The following is a 21,806-nucleotide window of genomic DNA, read 5'->3' on the forward strand; positions in this document are numbered from 1 at the left end:
AAGGTGAGAATTGAACACAGGTCTCTGACACTGTGTGGCAGCAGTGCTAGCCACTGTGCCACCATGCTACCAACATGGGGGATCTAATTGAAACACAGAATACTGAATGGCCTGGACAGAGTGGATGTTGGGAAGATGTTTCCACTGGTATGAGAGACTAAGACCCGAGGGCATAGCCTTAGAGTAAAGTGAAGACCTTTTCGAACAGAAATAGGGAGAAACTTCTTCAGCCAGAGAGTTGTGAATCCATGGAATTCATTGCCATAGAAGGCTGTGGAAGCCAGAACATTGAGTATATTTAAGACTGAGATAGATAAGTTTTTGAGTATCAAGGGGAACAGGGAGAAAGCGGGAGAATGGAGTTGAGAAACATCAGTCATGATTGAATGGAGAAACAGATGCATAGGGCTAAATGGCCTGATTTCTGCTCCTATGTCTTATGGTCTTGGGCCCTAATTAGGAGTCAATTAGCTCAGCTGGCTGGACAGCTTGCTAGTAACGTAGACTGGTGCCTAACAACCTAGGTTCAATCCTTCGAAGGACTCTTCTCCCAACGCCTGAAGTATAATCTTCAACTTCAACCACCTCCGGTAAGACTGTGGTGACTTTACCTGATTAGCAGAAATTGTGAAGTTCATTCGTGCATTCCTCAATATCACATCTAAGATTAGAATAATGCCTTACACCGCACTGGCTCTTTCCGCTCTGATACGAGTTGAAGGCCGGAACCGAAAGAGCGAGCTATTTTTCTCTGGGGCCTGAGCCGCCCGTGGGACTCCAGTAAAAGGAGGCGCCCGTTTCCACGGCAACCGCCGCCGCGCCGGCCGCGAGCTTTCAAACGGGGCCGCGTTCGAAACGGCCGCCGGCTGCTTTGCGACCGCCCGGGCCAGCGAAACCAAGATTATTATTTCGCCTTTTGTTAAAGTCGGTGTTTTCCTAAGTCCGAGACGAGTCGGTGCCCCTGATCTGATTATTTCTGCAGCTCCAATGCGGAGTCCTCGGGACAGGTGGCGGGGAGGCCCTGAGCTGGCTGTTTGGTTTGTTCGTTCACCTCACGCCGTGGTTTGCGCGAATATAACCCGCTTTCGGCTTCAGAAGGATTGAAAACTCGAGCTGCGTGGCACCGACAGCTTCTGGGTACGTCAGCACGATCCCCTTTATATCTGAACCAAAAGCAAACATTGCTGGAGAAACTCAGTAAGCTTGGCGGCACCTGTGGAGAGAGAAAAAAAACAGAGTTCATATTTCGAGTCCACTGATCTTCTTCAGAACTGATCAAATAAATTGTTGGGATCTTCACTAGATTGATTCCAGAGATAAGGGGATTGATTGTCTTTAGAAGGAATAATTTATTTCTGAAATGCCCCTTAGATTTATGCCACTACATCTTTAATGACCTGTCTGTTAATTTAGCAGTTCACTTTAACCAGCTCTATCTACATTGAATTTAATTAGGTTTATTGATTATACATGCTCTCACCAGTACAGTGAAAAGTCTACAAGTTGCCACTCACAGCACCAGCTTAGGTAAAAAGGTACCCAGGTACAGAACCTTGGTTAGAAATCAGAAAAATAAAACAAAGTTAAAAAGTTAAACATAAAGTTGAAAAACGAAGAAGCACAGTTAACAGTACAACACCACAGTCCATAAGTGCCTAATCATGCAGGACTCATACTTTTCACAAAGGGTGGATCACTCACCTTGCTTGCTGTCACTGGTTTGCAGCCTGTTCCTACTACTGAAACCACCACCACCATAGACTGCCTGCCTCCGCCTTTGTCACCGCTGCAATGAGCTGCTTTCTCCCACTCGCCACAAGCTGCCCTGATCTGCAGACTGACTGCCTTCTCCCTCTCTTGACACTGGTTGCCCCAGGCTGCCTGGTTCTGCCAAAGCCATTTTCTTTTACTGCCAAAAAGAAGAAAAGATGAAGCTGAAAGAGAAAAGAAAGAAAAGGAGAAAGAAGAATGTGGCAGGCCTGGTGCTGGGGAAAAAATGTATGGAGATTTAATTTCCCCCATGACTATCATCAAGCCTTTCAGTAATTTTTGCAGTATTCCTTCCTTGACGTTCCATGATGCCATATAGTTACTGTTAGGAGACCTGTGCATCACTCCCACAAGAAACTTCTTGCTTTTATCATTTTTCACCTTTGCATGAAGGGCTCTGTATCCTAGTTTCCTCAACCTGGGTCATTGCTCTCTATGCTAATTGCATCAAGAATTAACAAAGTGATGTCTCCCACCTTTCCTACCTTTCAGTCCTTCCTACATGTCATGAACTTTTTAATATTCAAGTCCCAATCTATGTCATCTTCCAACCATGTCTCCATGATGGTTAACAGGTCATAACCATTTATTTCTATTTGCTCTATCTATTTATCTATTTATTTGGAAATGCATGAATTCAGATATAAATCATTTGTTTATCCTTTTTTTTATTTTTGAATCTAGCCTTATGAGTTGATTTACTCTTAATTTGTACTTTCTGCCCCTTCCTGTGATGGCCTGATTATAATTTTCCATATTAGAGTCATAGAGATGTACAGCATGGAAACAGACTCTTTGGTCTAATTCGTCTATGCCAACCAGATATCCCAACCCAATCTAGTCCCACCTGCTAGTACTTGGCCCATATCCCTCCAAACCCTTCATATTCATATACCCATCCAGATGCCTTTTAAATATTGAAATTGTATTAGCCTCCAGCACTTCTTCTGGCAGCCCATTCCACACACGCACTACCCTCTGTGTGAAAAAGTTGCCCCTTAGGTCTCTTTTATATCTTTCCCCTCTCACCCTAAACCTGTGCCCTCAAGTTCTGGACCCCCTGACCCCAGGGAAGAGAATTTGCCTATTTATCCTATCCATGCCCCTCATGATTTTATAAACCTCTATAAGGTCACCCCTCAGCCTCCAACACTCTAGGGAAAACGGCCTCAGCTTATTCAACCTTTCCCTGTAGCTCAAATCCTGCAACCCTAGCAACATTCTTGTTGATCTTTTCGGAACCCCTTCAGGTTTCAGAACATCCTTCCGATAGGAAGGAGATCAGAATTGCATGAAATATTCCAAAAGTGGCGTAACCAACGTCCTGTACAGCCGCAACATGACCTCCCAACTCCTATATTCGATACTCTGATCAATAAAGGAAAGCATACCAAATGCCACCTTCACTATCCTACCTCCCTGCGACTCCACTTTCAAGGAGCTATGAACACTCCAAGGTCTCTTTGTTCAGCAACACTCCCTAGAACCTTACCATTAAGTGTATAAGCCCTGCTAAGATTTGCTTTCCCAAAATGCAGCACCTCACATTTATCTGAATTAAACTCCATCTGCCACTTCTCAGCCCATTGGCCCACTGATCAAGATCCCATTGTAATCTGAGGTAAACTTCGCTGTCTACTACATCTCCAATTTTGGTGTCATCTGCAAACTTACTAACTACACCTCTTATGCTCACATGCAAATCATTGATACAAATGACAAAAAGTAGAGGACCCAGCACCGATCCTTGTGGTACGCCACTGGCCACAGGCCTCCAGTCTGAAAAACACCAATGCCTTCTTTTTTGTGCCTTGTGTTTTACTACATCTTGCCAAATTTGATCCTCTTCCCCATGGTAGAGCACTGGTCCCAGTATAGACATCAGGTGTAGACCATCCTAGTGGTACATTTCCCCACTCTACCTATGCCCCAGTTCCAGTGCACCTCAAACCAAAATCCTCTTCCATTGTACCAGTCTTTAAGTCTTGCAGTACTTTATCTAATCTTATTTTTCCTGTGCTAATTTCCATGTGGCTCAGGTAATAGAGATAATTATGGGAATGATGAAGGGCTTATGCCCGAAACATCAATTCTTCTTCTCCTTGAATGCTGCCTGACCTGTGTTTTTCCAGCACAACACTCTCGAAATAGAGATAATTACCTTTAATGTTCTGTTAATGTATTTGATGCCATTTTCTTTGCCCATGTTATTGGTACTTACATGGACCGTGACAACTGGATCCTCCCCTCCCACTATACATTTCTCCCTGACCCTGAGCAGATGTTGTGAATACTGGTACTGTCTGGCAACACAGAGTTCTGGACTCTCGCTTTTTGCTGCAGAGAACAATGTCAATCTGCCATTGTATATTGTCTCCTTGAAGGTTGTTAAATGCTCTGTCTCAGATGAGCTTGAAGGAGACCGTTGAAGGAGACAACTACGGGGATAATTAGTAATTATCTTTCAACATTCGATAGTATCAGGAAAGATTCCTCTGGTCTGGAAAATAGAAAATGTAATCCCACTATTTAAGATAATAAGAAGCAAGAGAATGGAGAGCTACGACCTATTAGGTTGACATCAATAATAGTACATTACCTGCCCTTCCATCCTTAAAGTGTTTTAATTAACTAAGTAATTATTTGGTTCAATTATTTATTTTCCTTTTTAATGTATTTTGTCAGCTTTACCACCAGTTCCTAAACTATTTTAAATCTGAGGAATAGAATAGATCTTAATCACTTACGAGGTACTCTCCAAATAGATTGTCAAGTAAGAACCAATTCCTACAGGGTGAAAAAATTATTTAAAAAACTAGGAAATGTTTCCTTTGCCTCCTCACATAATTTCCTTACTCACCCAACTCCCAGCATACACTGCTCAAGTCACATTCAATGCTAAGTCACACTGAAATGCCTTTATACACTCTGAGTTAGCTTTGTCCCAAATGCTGAAAGAACAGTTTAAGCTGGATTTTTTAATTAACTTACTTCAGTTGCTCTCAAGTGGAGAGTTTGTATATCCCTGCTTAAACCTAGATGAAAATTAGACTTTAAATAGCCAATTACAGTTAAATGTTAAACATGAAACACAGGCAAAATTTAGATATTTAGAAAGATATTAAGATTCCTGTACTTATTGAACTCTCAGCATTCTGCTCAAAGATGCATTCAGTTGACAACTTATTTGAACAATACATTCTGGTACCAATCAGAGTACATGCATTTATAAACCTGGCAGTTTTCTCTTGACAAGAATATTATATCGCGTAGTTTCTCATTCATCTTAAGGGTGTAGAATTTGAATCTGAAACTAATGCATTATGCTTAACTAAAGCCAGTTGAAAAGGTATGAAGACAAAGTTGGTTTCAGTAGGATAGTTGGGAAGACATTTCATAACCCTCACCAAAGAAATATCCTATGAGAAAGAAATACTGTCTGCGAAGAATGCATCTTCCATTACTAACAAAGAAAGCTAAGGATGATATCAAATTGAAAGGAAAGTCATACAATGCTGCATAAAATAATAATGGGTGTGAGCATTGTGAAAATTTTAGAAAACTGCGAAGGTTGTCTTAGAAAATCACAATATGAGGGTAAATGAGTAAGAAATATAACCACAATTAAAGCTAAATAAGAAGGTTCAACAAATGAAAGATGAACTGTTTTTCCATGGGACAAGTTTATTCTGCTTCAATAATACAGCAGTAAAGTGCAAATCATAATGGTATCAATCAAAAAGAGACCAAGATATGAGTGAAGCAAGGGCAGGTTATGCACTGGGTCTCAATATCACAGTTGTGGCCCATCCTTGTATTGTGGAGAAACTGGATGTAGGTTTGCTCACTGAGCTGGAAGGTTCATTTTCAGACATTTTGTCACCACAGTAGCTAACATCTTCAGCGAACCTCTGGACAAAGCACTGCTGATGATTCCTGCTTTCTGTTTTTATGTTTGGGTTTCTTTGGGTTGGCGATGTCATTTCCTGTAGTGATGTCATTTCCTATGGTGATGTCGTTTCCTGTTCTTTTTCTCAAGGCGTGGTAAATGGGGTACAAGTCAATGTCTTTGTTGATAGAGTTCCGGTTGGAATGCCATGCTTCTAGGAATTCTCATGCATGTCTCTGTTTGGCTTGGGCTAGGATGGATGTGTTTTCCCAGTCAATGTGTGTCCTTCCTTTTCTATATGTAAGGATACTAGTGAGAGAGGGTCATGTTGTTTTGTGGCTAGTTGATGTTCATGTATCCTGGTGGCTAGTTTTCTGCCTGTTTGTCCAATGTAGTGTTTGTTACAATTCTTGTGTGGTATTTTGTAAATGACATTAGTTTTGCTTGTTGTCTGTATAGGGTCTTTCAAGTTCAATAGCAGCTATTTTAGTGTATTGGTGGGTTTGTGGGCTACTCAGACCCCTTGGCATCCACCCCCATTCACCCATTGCTACCTTCCCCCACCCTCCTCCCTGACCTATCACCTTCATCCCCACCCCCACTCACCTATTGTACTCTCTGCTACTTTCTCCCCATCCCCACCCTCCTATCATTTATCTCTCCACTCTTCAGGCACTCTGTCTGTATTCCTGATGAGGGGCGTTTGCCCGAAACATCGATTTTCCTGCTCCTCGGATGCTGCCTGAACTGCTGTGCCTTTCCAGCACCACTGTATTCCAGAATTTGGTTTCCAGCATCTGCAATCATTGTTTTTAGCCCATTTACCACCCCCTGGGAAAAAGAACAGGAAATAACATCACCACAGGAAATGACATCACCAACCCAAAGAAACCCAAACATATAAATAGAAAGCAGGAATCATCAGCAGTGCTTTGTCCAGAGGCTCACTGAAGATGTTAGCTAGAATGGTGACGAAATGTCTGAAAACGAACCTTCCAGCGCAGCGAGCAAACCTACATCCAGAACCTCAACCTGAGCTACAAGTGAAGACACTAAAACCTGCCTCACTATTTTCGGGAGGTATATGTAATTATCAAATGCATATAATATACATATCTCTCATTTATAATTATCTCTTAAATTCTTTCCACAGAATAATTCAGTTATTTTTATGGAAATAGCCGACAGCTCAAATACAACATTACATGAAATAGCTTTGAGTCAAGTTCATTAAAATCTGTTACATCATGGGTCGACTTACAGTGGATCTAATTGCTAAAAATAGTATCCATGTAAAGAACAGAAGAGATGAACCATTGGAACAATACCTAAAAAAATTGACTCATCTAAATTTTGCAAATAAGAATATTGATGAAATTGTAAGTTCATTTAATTGATTAAAGATAAGTTATATTCCATTTTTAATTGTGTATATGCATATATAATCTTTAAACTACAGCATAGGATTCAGAACTGCTTTGTGTTTGATCACCACAAACCCCCTCACTGCTTCCCCTTTACCTGCCGTCTCTTGTCCTCTGCTCATCAAGTGTTCAGTCATTGGAAATAGTTTATTTAATCTTTACAGACTCTTCTAGATGTTAAACATTTCCATCAATCTTGTCTTTAGTTTTCACTGCTGTAAGGCTTCTTTAGTTTATGCATGTAGCTGTAATCACTTCTTCCCAGAATCTTTATAATAAATTTCTTTTATACCTTCTCCAAAGCTTTCATATATTTCCTAAATTGTGGTGTCCATAAATAACAAGAAAACTCCAGGTGGGATTGAATTACTGTGTGTTTTGGAGGTGTGATACAGTAAACAATCTTAGATTAAAACTTTCATTTATTATAATGGGATATGCTGGTTTCTGATTTTGATATGTAAATCCTAGAACTTTTAAAAATTACATTCTCAAGATAGCTCAGCTTTTTAAACAATAGCTGTGAAGTATGCCTGTGTCCCAATGCTATGTTAGACTGACAAACCCTCATGAATAGTTTTACATGGATTCATGCAGTTTTTGAGCAAAATAAAATGTAATTCTGCAAAAACAAATTCATCCCGTAAGCTTATATGTGTGCGCATGTAGGAGTGACAGATTGAGTGTGCATGTGAGTGTGTGGGTGTGAGTGTATATGTGTGTGTAAGCTTGGTTAAGTGTGTGTATGAGTGTGATAGGCATTCTTAAAATTGCGTTTCCAAGTTTGTGTCATCTGCACATTTTGAAGTTATGCAATATCCAAGTTCAAGCCATTAATGAATAGAGTATCAAAAACAGGCAGTGATCCTAAACTGTGTATCTTCCTTCAACCTGAATACCATCCGTTTACCACAATTCTTTTTCCTATTCCTTAGTCAATTTTGTATCCATATTGCTACTGCCCCTTTCATCCCATGTGCTTCAGTTTACTAGCAAGGCTATTATCTTGTACTTTTTCAACCACTTTTTAGATGTCCAAAAGTTTATCAACTGCTCTGCCTTCATCCACTCTCTGTTCCCTGACAAAAACACAACTAAATTGGTCAAATACAATTTATCCTGAACAAATACATACTGGTTCTCCTTTATGTTTATCCAAGTTGCTGTTTTTTTTCCCGCAGATTATTGTTTCTAGAAGGATCCCAACCAATAAATTAACTTAAAAATCACACAACATCAGGTTATAGTCTAACAGGTTTATTTGGAAGCACTAGCTTTCGGAACGCTGCTCCTTCATCAGGTGGTTGTGGCACCTGATGAAGGAGCAGCACTCTGAAAGCTGGTGCTTCCAAATAAACCTGTTGGACTATAACCTGGTGTTGTGTGATTTTAACTTTGTACACCCCAGTCCAACATCAGCACCTCCAAATACTAAACTAACTGACCAGTAATTGCCAGGTTATTCACTTCCTCTTTTGTGGTAAGCTAGTAGGCGAGTACTGAGACTTCATGTCTTTCATGTATGTGAATGCCACTTTGCTTGGCAAGATATGGTGAGTGAAATTGCAGAGGAGTACAGCATGGTTAGCTACATGTGATTAAGAGTGAAAATACTGTTTACATCTGTTGAGTATTTTTTTCTAAAACTATGTTTGCTTTTCCTTTTGTTTCAGGATAACCTCTCGATATGCAAGAACCTGTCTGTTCTATATTTATATGACAACAACATCACACAGATTCATAACTTAGATTTTGCCATAAATCTCACCCACCTCTACCTGCAGAACAATAACATAACACATATTGCAAATCTCTCCTCGCTGCAAAACCTCACTAAATTGTAAGCTAATCCTAGCTTTTGTTTTCTAAAATTAAAGTTGAAAAAAATATATAGTGTGAATAATGGATTGTGATGAGCTTTGGTAAGAAAGAATTTGCATTTTTTTTAATAACTTGAGGTGTTCTGATTACTTCAAAGTACAGTAACTGTTTTAATGTAGTGAAAAATAGAAGCCAATTTCCATGCAAAATGGTCTCAAACAACATGTGACTATGACCAAGTAGCGATTACTGAAAATAGATGTTGGGTGGAATACCAGACAAATTCACTTACGAACCATAGATCACACAATTTCACAATATCGTTTCCCTAACTTCTAAATGTCTGGAAACTCCCACGAGATTTTGATGTGTGGGAGTCAGGATCAGGCTGTAATGAGGAACATAGAATCATAGAGATATACAGCACAGAAACAGACCTTTTGGTTCAACTCGTCTATGCCAACCAGATATCCTAAATTAATTTAGTCCCATTTTCCAGCATTCGGCCCATATCCCTCTAAATCTTTCCTCTTCCTATATTCATCCAATGCCTTTTAACTATTGCAATTGTACCAGCCTCCAACATTTCCTCTGACAGCTAATTCCATACATGCACCACCCTCTGCATGAAACATTTGCTCCTTCGGTCCCTTTCCCCTCTCACTTTAAACCTATGCCCTTCAGTTTTAGACTCGCCTACTGTGGGGAAAAGACCTTGGCTATTCACACTATCCCTGCCCCTCTTGATTTTATAAACTTCTATAAGTCACCTCCCAGCCTCCGACATTGCAGGGAAAGCAGCCCCAGCCCATTCAGTCTTTCCCTATAGCTGAAACCCTCCAAACCCTCCAAATCCTGGCAACGTTTTTGTGAATCCTTTTTGAACCCTTTCAAATTTCACAACGTTTCCTATAGCTGGGAGACTAGAATTGAATGCATTATTCCAAACGTGGCCTAACAATGTCCCATACAGCAACATAAACTCCCAATGCCTTCTTTGCTACCATGTCTACCTGTGACGCCACTTTCAAGCAATTACAAACCTGCACCCTAAGGTCTCTTTGTTCGACAAAACTCCCCAGGACCTTCTCATTAATTGTATAAGTCCTGCCCTGATTTGCCTACCGAAAATGCAGCACCTTATCTCATCTCATGCAGTAGGCCGAGGTTTTCAACAGAAGTGAAGGGGGCATGGCAGTTCCGTAGGAGATAAAAGCGATTGTGGAGGGAGCATGGGTGATATGAGATAATGTGAGCAAGACTTCTTAAGCTTATTTGTCAAAAGCTCCCTGTCTCTGAAGTAAGTTTCCCCCACCAAGATTCACAAACTGATTTGACTAGTGGAGATCCTCAGGAACCCACCTACTTTGAGGAAAATGCCATGGGAAAGGAAACTTGAATTTCCACCAGGGATTATAAACTGTGAACCACACATAAGACCATGCTCTGCCATTCAATCATAGCTGGTAAGTTTCTCAATCCATTCTCCTACTTTCTCCCTGTAACCCTTGATCTTTTTGATACTCAAGAACCTTTCTATCTCAGTCTTAAATATATTCAATAACCTGACCTCCACAGCCTTCTATGGCAATGAATTCCATAGATTCACCACTTTCTGGTTGAAGAAGTTTCTCCTTATCTCCATTCTGAAACATCATCCCTTTCATTTAAGGCTGTGCTCTTGGGTCCTAGTCTCTCATAACAGTGGAAACATCTTCCCAACATCTACTCTGTCCCGGACATTTAGTATTCTGTAAGATTCAGTTAGATTCCCCCTTCATCCTTCTAAATTCCATTGACTATAGACCCAGAGTCCTCGCATGTTAAGCTTTTCATTCCTGGGACCATTCTCATGAACTTCCTCTGAACACGCTCAAGGGCCAGTACAGCCTTCCTGAGATATGTGGCCCAAAACTGCGCACAATACTCTAAATGTAGTCTGACCAGAGCCTTATAGAGCCTCAGAAGTACATCCCTGTGTTTATATTCAAGTCGTCTCAAAATAAATGACATCATTGCATTTGTCTTTCTAACTACTGACTCAAAATACAAGTTTACCTTGAGAGAATCTGGACTAGAACTCCCAAGTCTCTTTGCATCCCTTTCAGTATGCTTTGGGTTACAACTTGCCACATCTTGTAACCTAGGGAAATAGTAGGTAAAGCAAATGGCCTGACAAGTTTTGAAGTTATGATCCTTCACCTCTCATGTTTCAGCCTCCTGGCAGGAGAGGAGGAAAAGTGCCTCGTGTCAGGAGAGGAAATTCCAGCCATATATGCTCAGTCCTGGATTATTAGCATTTGTACAATGAACATTTAAAATTTTTATAGTGAATCTGAACACAAGGATTACAAATTTTTATTTTTATTTTTGCTTTATGGTGAGTCAATGTAGCTCAATGACTATAGAGATGCTGAGTGAATGGGACTTGATACAAGCTGCAATATGAGCAGCAGAGGTTTTAGAGATCAAAATTAAGAAGGTGGAAAATGGGAGGCCACTGATAACAATAGGTTGGTTGGTTTGGAGTTCACTAAAGCATGGTTTGGCTATATGTGCTGAGGCTGAGGTGACACAGCAATTAGGTGGAAGTATGCAGTCTTTGTGATGGAGAGGATACGGAATCAGAAGTTCAGCTCTCAGCCAAAGTAGGAGGATAAAGTTGCAAACAGTTTGGATCAACTTAAGACTGTGTCCAGGGAGGATGATGGGATTAGTGTCTCGAGACCACGTGACGGCAATTTTTCCAATGTTTTGGAAATTTTGGCAGGAGTCCAAGGTATGGATGTTAGACAAGCGGTCTGATAACATAGAATCATTTAAGAGGTTGAGAGAGGTGGTGTGGAGGTGCATACCATCAACATATAGATCTTATACTTTTTTCTCTTGGTTTGGTGCTGATGGATCGAATATAGGTGAATCGAGGAGGAGGTTGAGGGTAGATCCTATGGAAGTTATTCTGGCAGCTATGTGGTTAACTTAGTGTTGCAATGCATGCCCAGGATCATCTTACAGAACTCCAGTCACAGACAATGGTAGTGCAGTGTGATAGGTTAGTTAAATCACTGGGAGATGAGCTAATGCTGAAGATGATGGTGTTGTAATGTGATAGGTTAAATGTGATGGAGGAAACTAGTGTGGCAGACTATGATTAGTTTAGAAAGGCAAAGCAAGCCAACATGATTGAGTATGCTAATGCCATCAGATAAGTGCGGGAAGAATAACTGTATAAATTGCAGGAGATCAAAGAGATTGTGGGGAGTTAGGAAGACATTTTTCTGGCTCCCACAGCTTTGATTTTGCAAGATTAAAGTTTAATTTAGTGAAGGATGTTCTGCGTCTCCTGGTAATTTTTAAAAAATAGAGCATTGAGTGATTCTTCCACAACAATCCCTGACTTACTTTCGCAATTATACTGTGAAGGGCTGATCACTTGTCTTGCTGACACCAAGGGGCAGATTTTTGTGGTGTTGGGAAGAATCTGTGGACTTTAAACTTGGTAGGTGGGACCTGAATGCAGAGGATGCCACATAAGCAAGAGATCCAGTTGTATGGGCAGAGATAAGTGGACAGATTGTGAGTCACACAGGAGTACAACTTGAACCCAGCAGCTGTCATTTGAACACGGTGTTCAAATATGCTAACATAAGAAATAGGGGCCATAGTAGAATCTTCAGTCTCTCGAGCCTGCTCCATTATTCAAAAATATTATGGATGATCTGTGTGTGTTTCAAATTTCCATCTACCCTCAATAACTCTTGTTTTTTCTGTCTAACAAAGATCTATCCCCCTTAAAGACATTCAATCACGTATCTCACTGCATTCTGCGAGAGACAGGATTTCAAAGTTGTGTTATGTTCTGAGAAAAAAAGTCTCCTCAACTTTGTCCTCAGAGGATTACCACTAATTTTAAAATAATCTATTCTGAATAAAAACTGAAATAATTGCAGATGCTGTAAATCAGAAACAAAAACAGAAATTGCTGGAAAAGCTCAGCAGGTCTGGCAGTATATGTGGAAAGAAATCAGAACTAATGTTTTGGGTGGAATAACCCTTCTTTAGAACTCAACCTGGGTCACTCAATTCTAGTTAACTCTAGTTTCTCTTCACAGATGCTGCTAGATCTGCTTAGCTTTTCCAGCAGTTTCTGTTTTTGTGACACCCTATTCTGAACTCATCCACATAAAGAAACGTCCAACTTGACAAGACCATTCAGCATCTTATACTTTCCAATCAAGTCACTCCTCACTCTTCTATACTCCAGTGGAAACAAACCTACTCTGTATACTTTATTTTCATAAGAGAACCCACTCATTCTAGGTATCAACCATGTAAAATTCCTGTAAACTGCCTGCATGCCGTCACAGACTTTCTTATGTAAGAAAACCAGAATTGACCACAGTATTCAAGATGTGGTATTAACAATGCTTTGCATAACTGAAGCATAACATCCTTATTTTTATGTTGAATTCCTCTCATAATAAAGGATAACATCCCATTATCCTTCTTGGTTACTTGCTGTGCACGTTCTAACTCTTTGTGATTCGTACACAAGGACACCTAAATCACCTGCAGAATTCTGCAGTAGTTCTCCATTTAAGTAATAGACTTTTTAAAAATTCTTCCTGCCAAAATGAATTAGGTCACATTTTCCCACACTATTCTCCATATGACAGATTTTTGCCCTCTCAGTCAAGCTGTCTATATCCATCTACAATTTCCTTATTTCTTCTTCACACCATATGTTCTTACCTATCTTTGTGTTGTCTGTGAATTTAGCTAACATGCATTTGTTCCCCTCATCAAAGTCATTGATGTAAATTGTTAAAATTTGAGATCCCAGCACAGAACCCTGTGGAATTCCGCTATTCATTTCCTGTTTATCAGACAAAAATCCCATATGTACGTAATATTTTCTGCCAAGCAAACCTTTATCCTTGCTAATATATTATCCTGTATGCTATGCGATAACATTTGATTTGGCACCATATCGAATGGCTTCTGTGAATCTGGTGAAAAGCTTCTACAGGCTCCCCTTTATCCACAATCCCTTCAAATAGCTCCAATAAATTGGTTAAATATGACTTCGTTTTGACAAAACCATGCTGACACTTGCTGATTACTTAAAGTTTTTCCAAGTATGCAGCTGTGATCTCCTTAATGATCAATTCAAACATTTTCAAGCTAACTGGCCTATAGTTTCCTATTTTCTGCCTCCTTTCATGCCTGATGGAACCTTTCCTGAATCTTGAGAATTTTGGATAATTAACATCAACTCATCTAGTACCTCATTAGTAACCTGTTTTAAGATCCTGGGATGAAATCTATCTGGACTTAGAGACTTGTTGACCTCCAGTTCCACCAGTTTGCTTCGTATCACGTCACTCATGATGGTAATTTTGCTAAGTTCCTCTCTCCCTTCCACCTCCTGATTTACAGCTATTACTGGAATATTTTTGTATCTTCTATAGTAATACAGAATCAAGATATTTGTTCATTTCATCTGCAGTTTCCTTATTATCTGTGATTAATTCACTTCCCACTGTCTACAGAACAAACACTCACTTTGCTTATGGTTTTCCTTTTTAAATACCTGTAGAAACTCTTGCTATCTACATTTACATTCTAGCTAGTTTAGTCTCTTACTCTAATTTCTTCCTCCTGATTTAGTCATTCTGTTATTTTTTTATATTCTTTTATATCCTTTGACCTGCCACTCATCTTTATTCCTGATGAAGGGCTTTTGCCTGAAACGTCGATTTTCCTGCTCCTCAGATGCTGCCTGAACTGCTGTGCTTTTCCAGCACCACTCTAATCTAGACTCATCTTTGTGCAGTTATATGTGCGACAATCTCTTGGTTGTTCCAAGGGCCTCAGCTCACAATGTGGGAATCACAGATTGATATAATGGATTGAAATGTGGAATGAAGAGTAGATATGAAGTTGTATTAGTATAGATGTGCCGTGGAACATTTGAGGCAGTATGGTTCGGGTATTGGAGTTACCAAAGGGTCATGAGGGATAAGTTGGAGGCATGAGCTAGCATGGAGAGGCATGGGGATACGAGGAGTAGATGGGAGGGATGAGTTGGCAAACTATGAGGTAATATCGAGTGATTTGAGGAGCATGAATTGACACAGAGGAGCCAGAGAGGTTGGGTGAGGGTGATAAGAGTTTGTGAAGGTTATGAGGGCTGCAGGGCCTAATAGCATCTGAAACAATGACCATGCCACCCTGGCTACACCCAAGCTTACTTCACATCTGGATCTGAAATCACTGTGATCAACTATGATTTGCCTCCATGTTCCCTAGAGAAAATTGGCTTTAATTTGACCTTTCATCTGAGATTAATTTGCCAGATCAGGAAATTTCCCCACTCAAGCCATTCACCTTGGTAGCAAAATTCAACTCCTTCTCTAGGATCTTTCCATTCATTGGGGCATCTAAGAATTCTCTGTCTGCAATATACTCCTTTTTTACAGGAATGCACTGATTTTTATATGTAGGTATCTAGGTGGCAATTGTATTTCTGTAGTGGAAGAATTGGAGGGATTAACAGAGCTCCGAGAATTGCATGTAGAGAACCAGCGCCTTCCTCTTGGAGAGAAACTGCTCTTTGATCCTAGGACTCTGCAATCTCTAAAAGTAAGTAACATTTGATACTAACTTTCCTAGGTTTAACAAAGTCTCTGATATTGTGGAACGATGTAGCTTAAAGAACATCATTTTTTATAGTAGACAGATGTAAAACCTAATGATTTCACATTTAATCTGAACTCAAATCAAAAACTTGTGAAAATATGCAGCTGAATTGAATATACCCCAGCAGTGAGTTTGGAGGGAGGGCGTATTTAATCAAGCAGGAGTTATGGAGTGGATATCCCACTGCCTTTGTGGCTCCATCCAGTTAAGTCTGGGCAGGAAGACTCATTAACAGCTTTCCTGCCTGGACACTAATTAAACTCACTTGAAGGTCTCCTCCTGTTGCCTTCAGATTTGAACCATACAGGAAGCCTGAAAAGCAAACCTCAGCTCCCAGGAGGGTCCTTTGTTCAAAGGCACTTGAGTGCCTGATTGAGAGACCTGACATCAGGGAGGAATGGCATGCTGAAAGTCATTTCCTGCCCTTCCCTCTGACTGCCGTTTTCGTCCCAGCCAGGAAGCCCCTCCTCATGACCCCCATCACTCACCTGCAACCTGAGTCCCTCCAGTATCCTGCATTTTTGGAGGGTTCATTGTTGGCAGCTGCCACCACTCCTGAAGATACTGGCGGGCACTGGAGCACTGCTAGCCTCTGACTGGGGTAGGGGCTAGACTGCATTATTCCCCTTCCTAAAAATTGTTTTGATTACATTTTATAAGCTTATCATAAAGCTTTTAGTTTTGTGATGTTGGATCTTTGAAAAGATTTCACTTGTTATTCTGATTAATTTGGTTTAATTTGTTTCAATGAGAGTAGATCTCCAAATTGTATGACTCTTCTGGCACAGTGGTAATCTCCTTACCTTTGAGCCAGGAGGCTTGGATTTAAGTCCACCTTAGGGGAGGCAATGGCTTAGCGGCATTATCGAAGGACTGTTAATCCAGAGATCCATGTATTGTGCTGGGGACTGGGGTTTGAATCCTGCCACCGCAGATGGTGGAATTTGAATTCAATAAATACCTGGAGTTAAGAGTCCAATGATGGCCATGAATCCATTGTTGATTGTCAGGAAAAACCCATCTGGTTCACTAATGTCCTTTAGGGAAGGAAACTGCCATCCTTACCTGGTCTGGCCTATATGTGACTCTAGACCCATAGCAATGTGGTTGATTCTTAACTGCCTCTGGGCAATTAGGGATGCACAATAAATTCTAGCCTAGCCAGTGATGCTCACATACTTTGAATGAGTAAAAAAAACTTGCTCAAGAGTGCATAATAACTTTTTTGAACAGGTTGCTTTGGAAATATCTATATTCCTATGGCCGAAGTGGCCATTAACAGGTCCAGGTTGTGGTGCTTGTCCAGCCTGACTCTCTGTCTCTCTCTTGTGGCTACATTGATGTCAGGGAGTCTCTAGAAAGAAGCAAGGAGTATCCTCTAGTGCTTTTGAGGCCTTCTGCAGCATGAATGCTGGGGAGATGGGTAGGCATCACTGACTTAGGATATGATCTTTTAATTAAAAGTTAAGAATTTTTTTACAGTAATTAGTGCTCCTATCATTTGAGATGATTGCTGTTTATTCGTGCCAAAAATAAACATATCTCCAATCCCTCTGCTTGAAGGGGGTTGGTTAGCTCAGTTGACTGGTCAGCTGGTTTGCAATGCAGAATTATACCAATGACAAGGGTTTGATTCCCACTAAAGTTACCATGAAGGACTTTCCTTCTCAATCTTCTACTTTCCCTGAAGCACAGCCTGAGGAGTCTGGTGCTTGTAAAGCACAGCCTGAAGAGTGGGATGCTGGAGGAACACAGCCTGAAGAATGTGGTGCTGGTAAAGCACAGCCTAAAGAATGTAGTGCTGGAAAAGCATAGCCCAAAGAGTTTGGTGCTGGTAAAGCACAGCCTGAAGAGTGTGGTACTGGACAAACACAGCCTGAAGAGTGTGGTGCTGGTAAAGCAAAGCCTAAAGAGTGTAGTGCTGGAAAAACACAACCCAAAGAGTGTGCTATTGGAAAAGCACAGCCTGAAGAGTGTGGTGCTGGTAAAGCACATCCTGAAGAGTGCAGTGCTGGTAAAGCACAGCCTGAAGAGTGTGATGCTGGAAAAACACAGCCTGAAGAGTGTGGTGCTGGTAAAGCACAGCCTGAAGAGTGTAGTTCTGGAAAAACACAGCCTGAAGAGTGTGGTGCTGGAAAAACACAGCCCGAAGAGTGTAGTTCTGGAAAAACACAGCCTGAAGAGTGTGGTGCTGGAAAAACACAGCCTGAAGAGTGTGGTGCTGGTAAAGCACAGCCTGAAGAGTGTAGTTCTGGAAAAACACAGCCTGAAGAGTGTGGTGCTGGAAAAACACAGCCCGAAGAGTGTAGTTCTGGAAAAACACAGCCTGAAGAGTGTGGTGCTGGAAAAACACAGCCTGAAGAGTGTGGTGCTGGAAAAACACAGCCTGAAGAGTGTGGTGCTGGAAAAACACAGCTGATGACGAGTGTGGTGCAGGAAAAGCACAGCCTGAAGAGTGTGGTGCTGGAAAAGCACAGCCTGAAGAGTGTGGCGCTGGAAAAGCACAACTGATGTTGAATGTGATGCTGGAAAAACACCACCTGAAGAGTGTGGTGCTGGAAAAACACAGCCTGAAGAGTGTGGTGCTGGAAAAGCACATCCAAAGAGTGTGGTACTGGAAAAACACAGCCTGAAGAGTGTGGTGCTGGAAAAACACAGCCTGAAGAGTGTGGTGCTGGAAAAACACAGCCTGAAGAGTGTGGTGCTGGAAAAACACAGCTGATGACGAGTGTGGTGCAGGAAAAGCACAGCCTGAAGAGTGTGGTGCTGGAAAAGCACAGCCTGAAGAGTGTGGCGCTGGAAAAGCACAGCTGATGTTGAATGTGATGCTGGAAAAACACCACCTGAAGAGTGTGGTGCTGGAAAAACACAGCCTGAAGAGTGTGGTGCTGGAAAAGCACATCCAAAGAGTGTGGTACTGGAAAAACACAGCCTGAAGAGTGTGGTGCTGGAAAAACACAGCCTGAAGAGTGTGGTGCTGGAAAAACACAGCCTGAAGAGTGTGGTGCTGGAAAAACACAGCTGATGACGAGTGTGGTGCAGGAAAAGCACAGCCTGAAGAGTGTGGTGCTGGAAAAGCACAGCCTGAAGAGTGTGGCGCTGGAAAAGCACAGCTGATGTTGAATGTGATGCTGGAAAAACACCACCTGAAGAGTGCAGTGCTGAAAAAACACAGCCCGAAGAGTGTAATGCTGGAAAAGCACATCCAAAGAGTGTGGTACTGGAAAAACACAGCCTGAAGAGTGTGGTGCTGGAAAAACACAGCCTGAAGAGTGTGGTGCTGGAAAAACACAGCCTGAAGAGTGTGGTGCTGGAAAAATACAGCCTGAAGAGTGTGGTGCTGGTAAAGCATAGCCCAAAGATTGTGGTACTGGACAAACACAGCCTGAAGAGTTGGTACTGGAAAAACACAGCCTGAAGAGTGTGGTGCTAGTAAAGCACAGCCTGAAGAATGGGGTGCTGGGAAAGCAGAGCCTGAAGAGTGTGGTGCTGGAAAAACACAGCCTAAAGAGTGTGGTGCTGGTAAAGCACATCCTGAAGAGTGTGGTGCTGGAAAAGCACAGCCCAAAGAGTGTGGTACTGGAAAAAAACAGCCTGAAGAGTGTGGTGCTGGAAAAGCGCAGTTGATGTCGAGTGTGATGCTGGAAAAACACAGCCTGAAGAGTATGGTACTGGAAAAGCACAGCCCGAGGAGTGTGGTGCTGGAAAAACACCACCTGAAGAGTGTGGTACTGGAAAAGCACTGCCCAAAGAGTGTGGTGCTGAAAAAGCACAGCCTGAAGAGTGCGGTGCTGGAAAAACACAGCCTGAAAAATGTAGTGCTGGAAAAACACTGCCTGAAGAGTGTGGTGCTGGAAAAACATGGCGTGAAGAGTGTGGTGCTGGAAAAGCTCAGCCAGAAGAGTGTGGTGCTGGAAAAACACAGCTGATGAAGCATATGGTGCTGGAAAAGCTCTGCCCGAAGAGTGTGGTACTGGAAAAACACAGCCCAAAGAGTGTGGTACTGGAAAAACAAAGCCCAAAGAGTGTGGTGCTGGAAAAGCTCAGCCCAAAGAGTGTGGTGCTGGAAAAGCTCAACCCGAAGAGTGTGGTGCTGGAAAAGCACAGCTGGAAGAGTGTGGTGCTGGAAAAGCACAGCTGGAAGAGTGTGGTGCTGGAAAAGCACAGCTGGAAGAGTGTGGTGTGGTGACCTGCAGATTAAACCATCACTCTAATTCAGTGCTCTAGTTCAGTGCTGGAAAAACAGAGACCAAAGAGTGTGATTCTGGAAAAGCACAGCCTGAAGAGTGTGGTGCTGGTAAAGCACAGCCTGAAGAGTGTGATACTGGAAAAACAAAGCCCAAAGAATGTGGTGGCTGGAAAAGTGGCTGGAAAAGCACAGCCCAAAGAGTAGCACTGAACCATTTCTCTCTAATGAAATAGCAGCCCTGTGGCTCCTGTGCATCCTTTAGAATTATATGTTTGTTTCACTTTTCCTTTCCCTGTTCTCAAACAAAATATATAACTTCACACTACTTTGCCTTATATTTCATTTGCCAAGCAGCCCTCCATTCCGCAAACCTATCTCTGATCTTTTGAAGTCTGTCATTCTGTTCTCTACAATTTAGAATACTCTCATGTTTTGTGTCCTTCACATATTTTGAATTTTGCCATGGCTATGTCATTAATATAGATCCTAGTACTGATCCATAGGGAACCTATATATCAGCCATGATCAATGGCAGAGCAAGATCGATGGGCTGAAGACCTAATTCTGTTTCTTATTGAAATAACTCTACAGAGGCCAGTATCCCATCACCAAGTCACACTTTATTTACATGTGGACAGTCCTTGACACTAATCCAACTCTCTCAGAGTCAGCAGAACATCTGACACTCATTTTTTTCTTACACTCCTGTTTATTTTCTTTTCTACATTTTAAAAAATTATTACGCTCCTGTTTTTTTTGTGCAGGTGTGAGACACAGTGAAAGACACAAGGTGCACAAATCTTTATTCAGTTTCCACCACCAGGAAGAAAAGAAACACCCGAGTGACCTGTGACAAGCAGTACCCTTCACATCAAAGGGCAATGCTATGTGATCAAACAGTGAAGGGGAGGGCAGGGATTAAATCAAAATAGAGTTGGACGGGGAAATAATACGCTCCACTCCCTGCGGCGCCCACCTCTCCCTGAACAACTCCAGGGTGTTGGTAGCCACCGTGTGCTCCTTCTCCAGGGACACTCGAGCTCTAATATAACCGCGGAAGAGGGGCAGGCAGTCACCCCTTACGACCCCCTCCACAGCCCGCTGCCTGGACCGTTTATGGCCAGTTTGGCCAGGCCCAGGAGCAGACCCACGAGGAGGTCTTCAGACCTGCCCTCCCTCCTCTGTATCGGGTGCCCAAAGATCAGGAGCGTGGGACGGAAGTGCAACCAAAAGCAGAGGAGAAGGTTTTTAAGAAAATCAAAAAGGGAGTGCAAATGCCCACACCCAACATATACATGGTCCACGGACTCCACAGCGCCACAGAACAAGCAGTTGGTCTGGGAGTCCGTGAACCACCGCAATCTGCGGTTGCAGGGGACCGCTGCGTGCGACACTCATTTATTTATGTATTTTTTTCTTATTTTTCTCTTTCTTTACCCCCACACCACCGCCTAACTGGGGAAAAAATAAGCCTAACTGCAACAGTGCTTATTTTCTCCCCAGCACCCATGGTGTGTGTGTGTGTGCAGGTGTGAGACACAGTGAAAGACACAAAGTGCACGAATCTTTATTCAATTTCCACCACCAGGAAGAAAGAAAAACACCCGAGTGGCCAGTGACAAGCAGTGCCCTTCACAAAAGGCAATGCTGTGTGATCAAACAGTGAAGGAGAGGGCAGGGATTAAATCAAAATAGAGTTGGCGGGGAAATAATGCACTCCACTCCCTGCGGCACCCACCTCTCCCTGAACAACTCCAGGGTGTTGGTGGAGACCGCGTGCTCCTTCTCCAAGGACACCCGAACTCTAACGTAACCACGGAAGGGGGTAGGCAGTCGGCCCTAACGACCCCCTCCATGGCCTGCTGCCTGGACCAGTTTGGCCAGGCCCAGGAGCAGACCCACGAGGAGGTCTTCAGACCTTCCCCCCCCCCCTCCTCCTTACCGGGTGCCCGAAGATCAAGAGCGTGGGACTGAAATGCAACCAAAAACAGAGGAGGAGGTTTTTAAGAAA

At 42.2% G+C, this 21,806-nt stretch overlaps 1 protein-coding gene across 4 annotated transcripts in view; it reads left to right on the top strand.

Annotated features, from left to right (window-relative positions):
* Positions 1 to 997: 997 nt before the first annotated feature.
* The window catches only part of ppp1r42 (protein phosphatase 1, regulatory subunit 42), a 98,434-nt gene continuing 77,625 nt past the window's right edge, over positions 998 to 21,806 (top strand). For 3 of the 4 annotated variants that reach the window (XM_072571492.1, XM_072571494.1, XM_072571493.1), the window contains exons 1-4: positions 998 to 1,137; positions 6,813 to 7,038; positions 8,757 to 8,923; positions 15,387 to 15,549. In XM_072571492.1, the coding sequence (XP_072427593.1) occupies positions 6,907 to 7,038; positions 8,757 to 8,923; positions 15,387 to 15,549 (462 nt within the window). In that variant the 5' untranslated portion in view covers positions 998 to 1,137; positions 6,813 to 6,906. The remainder of the gene's footprint in view (positions 1,138 to 6,812; positions 7,039 to 8,756; positions 8,924 to 15,386; positions 15,550 to 21,806) is intronic. The other variant, XM_072571496.1, reaches the window with a different exon arrangement.

The sequence above is a fragment of the Chiloscyllium punctatum genome, chromosome 5 (genome assembly GCF_047496795.1).
Source record: "Chiloscyllium punctatum isolate Juve2018m chromosome 5, sChiPun1.3, whole genome shotgun sequence".
NCBI lineage: Eukaryota > Metazoa > Chordata > Chondrichthyes > Orectolobiformes > Hemiscylliidae > Chiloscyllium > Chiloscyllium punctatum.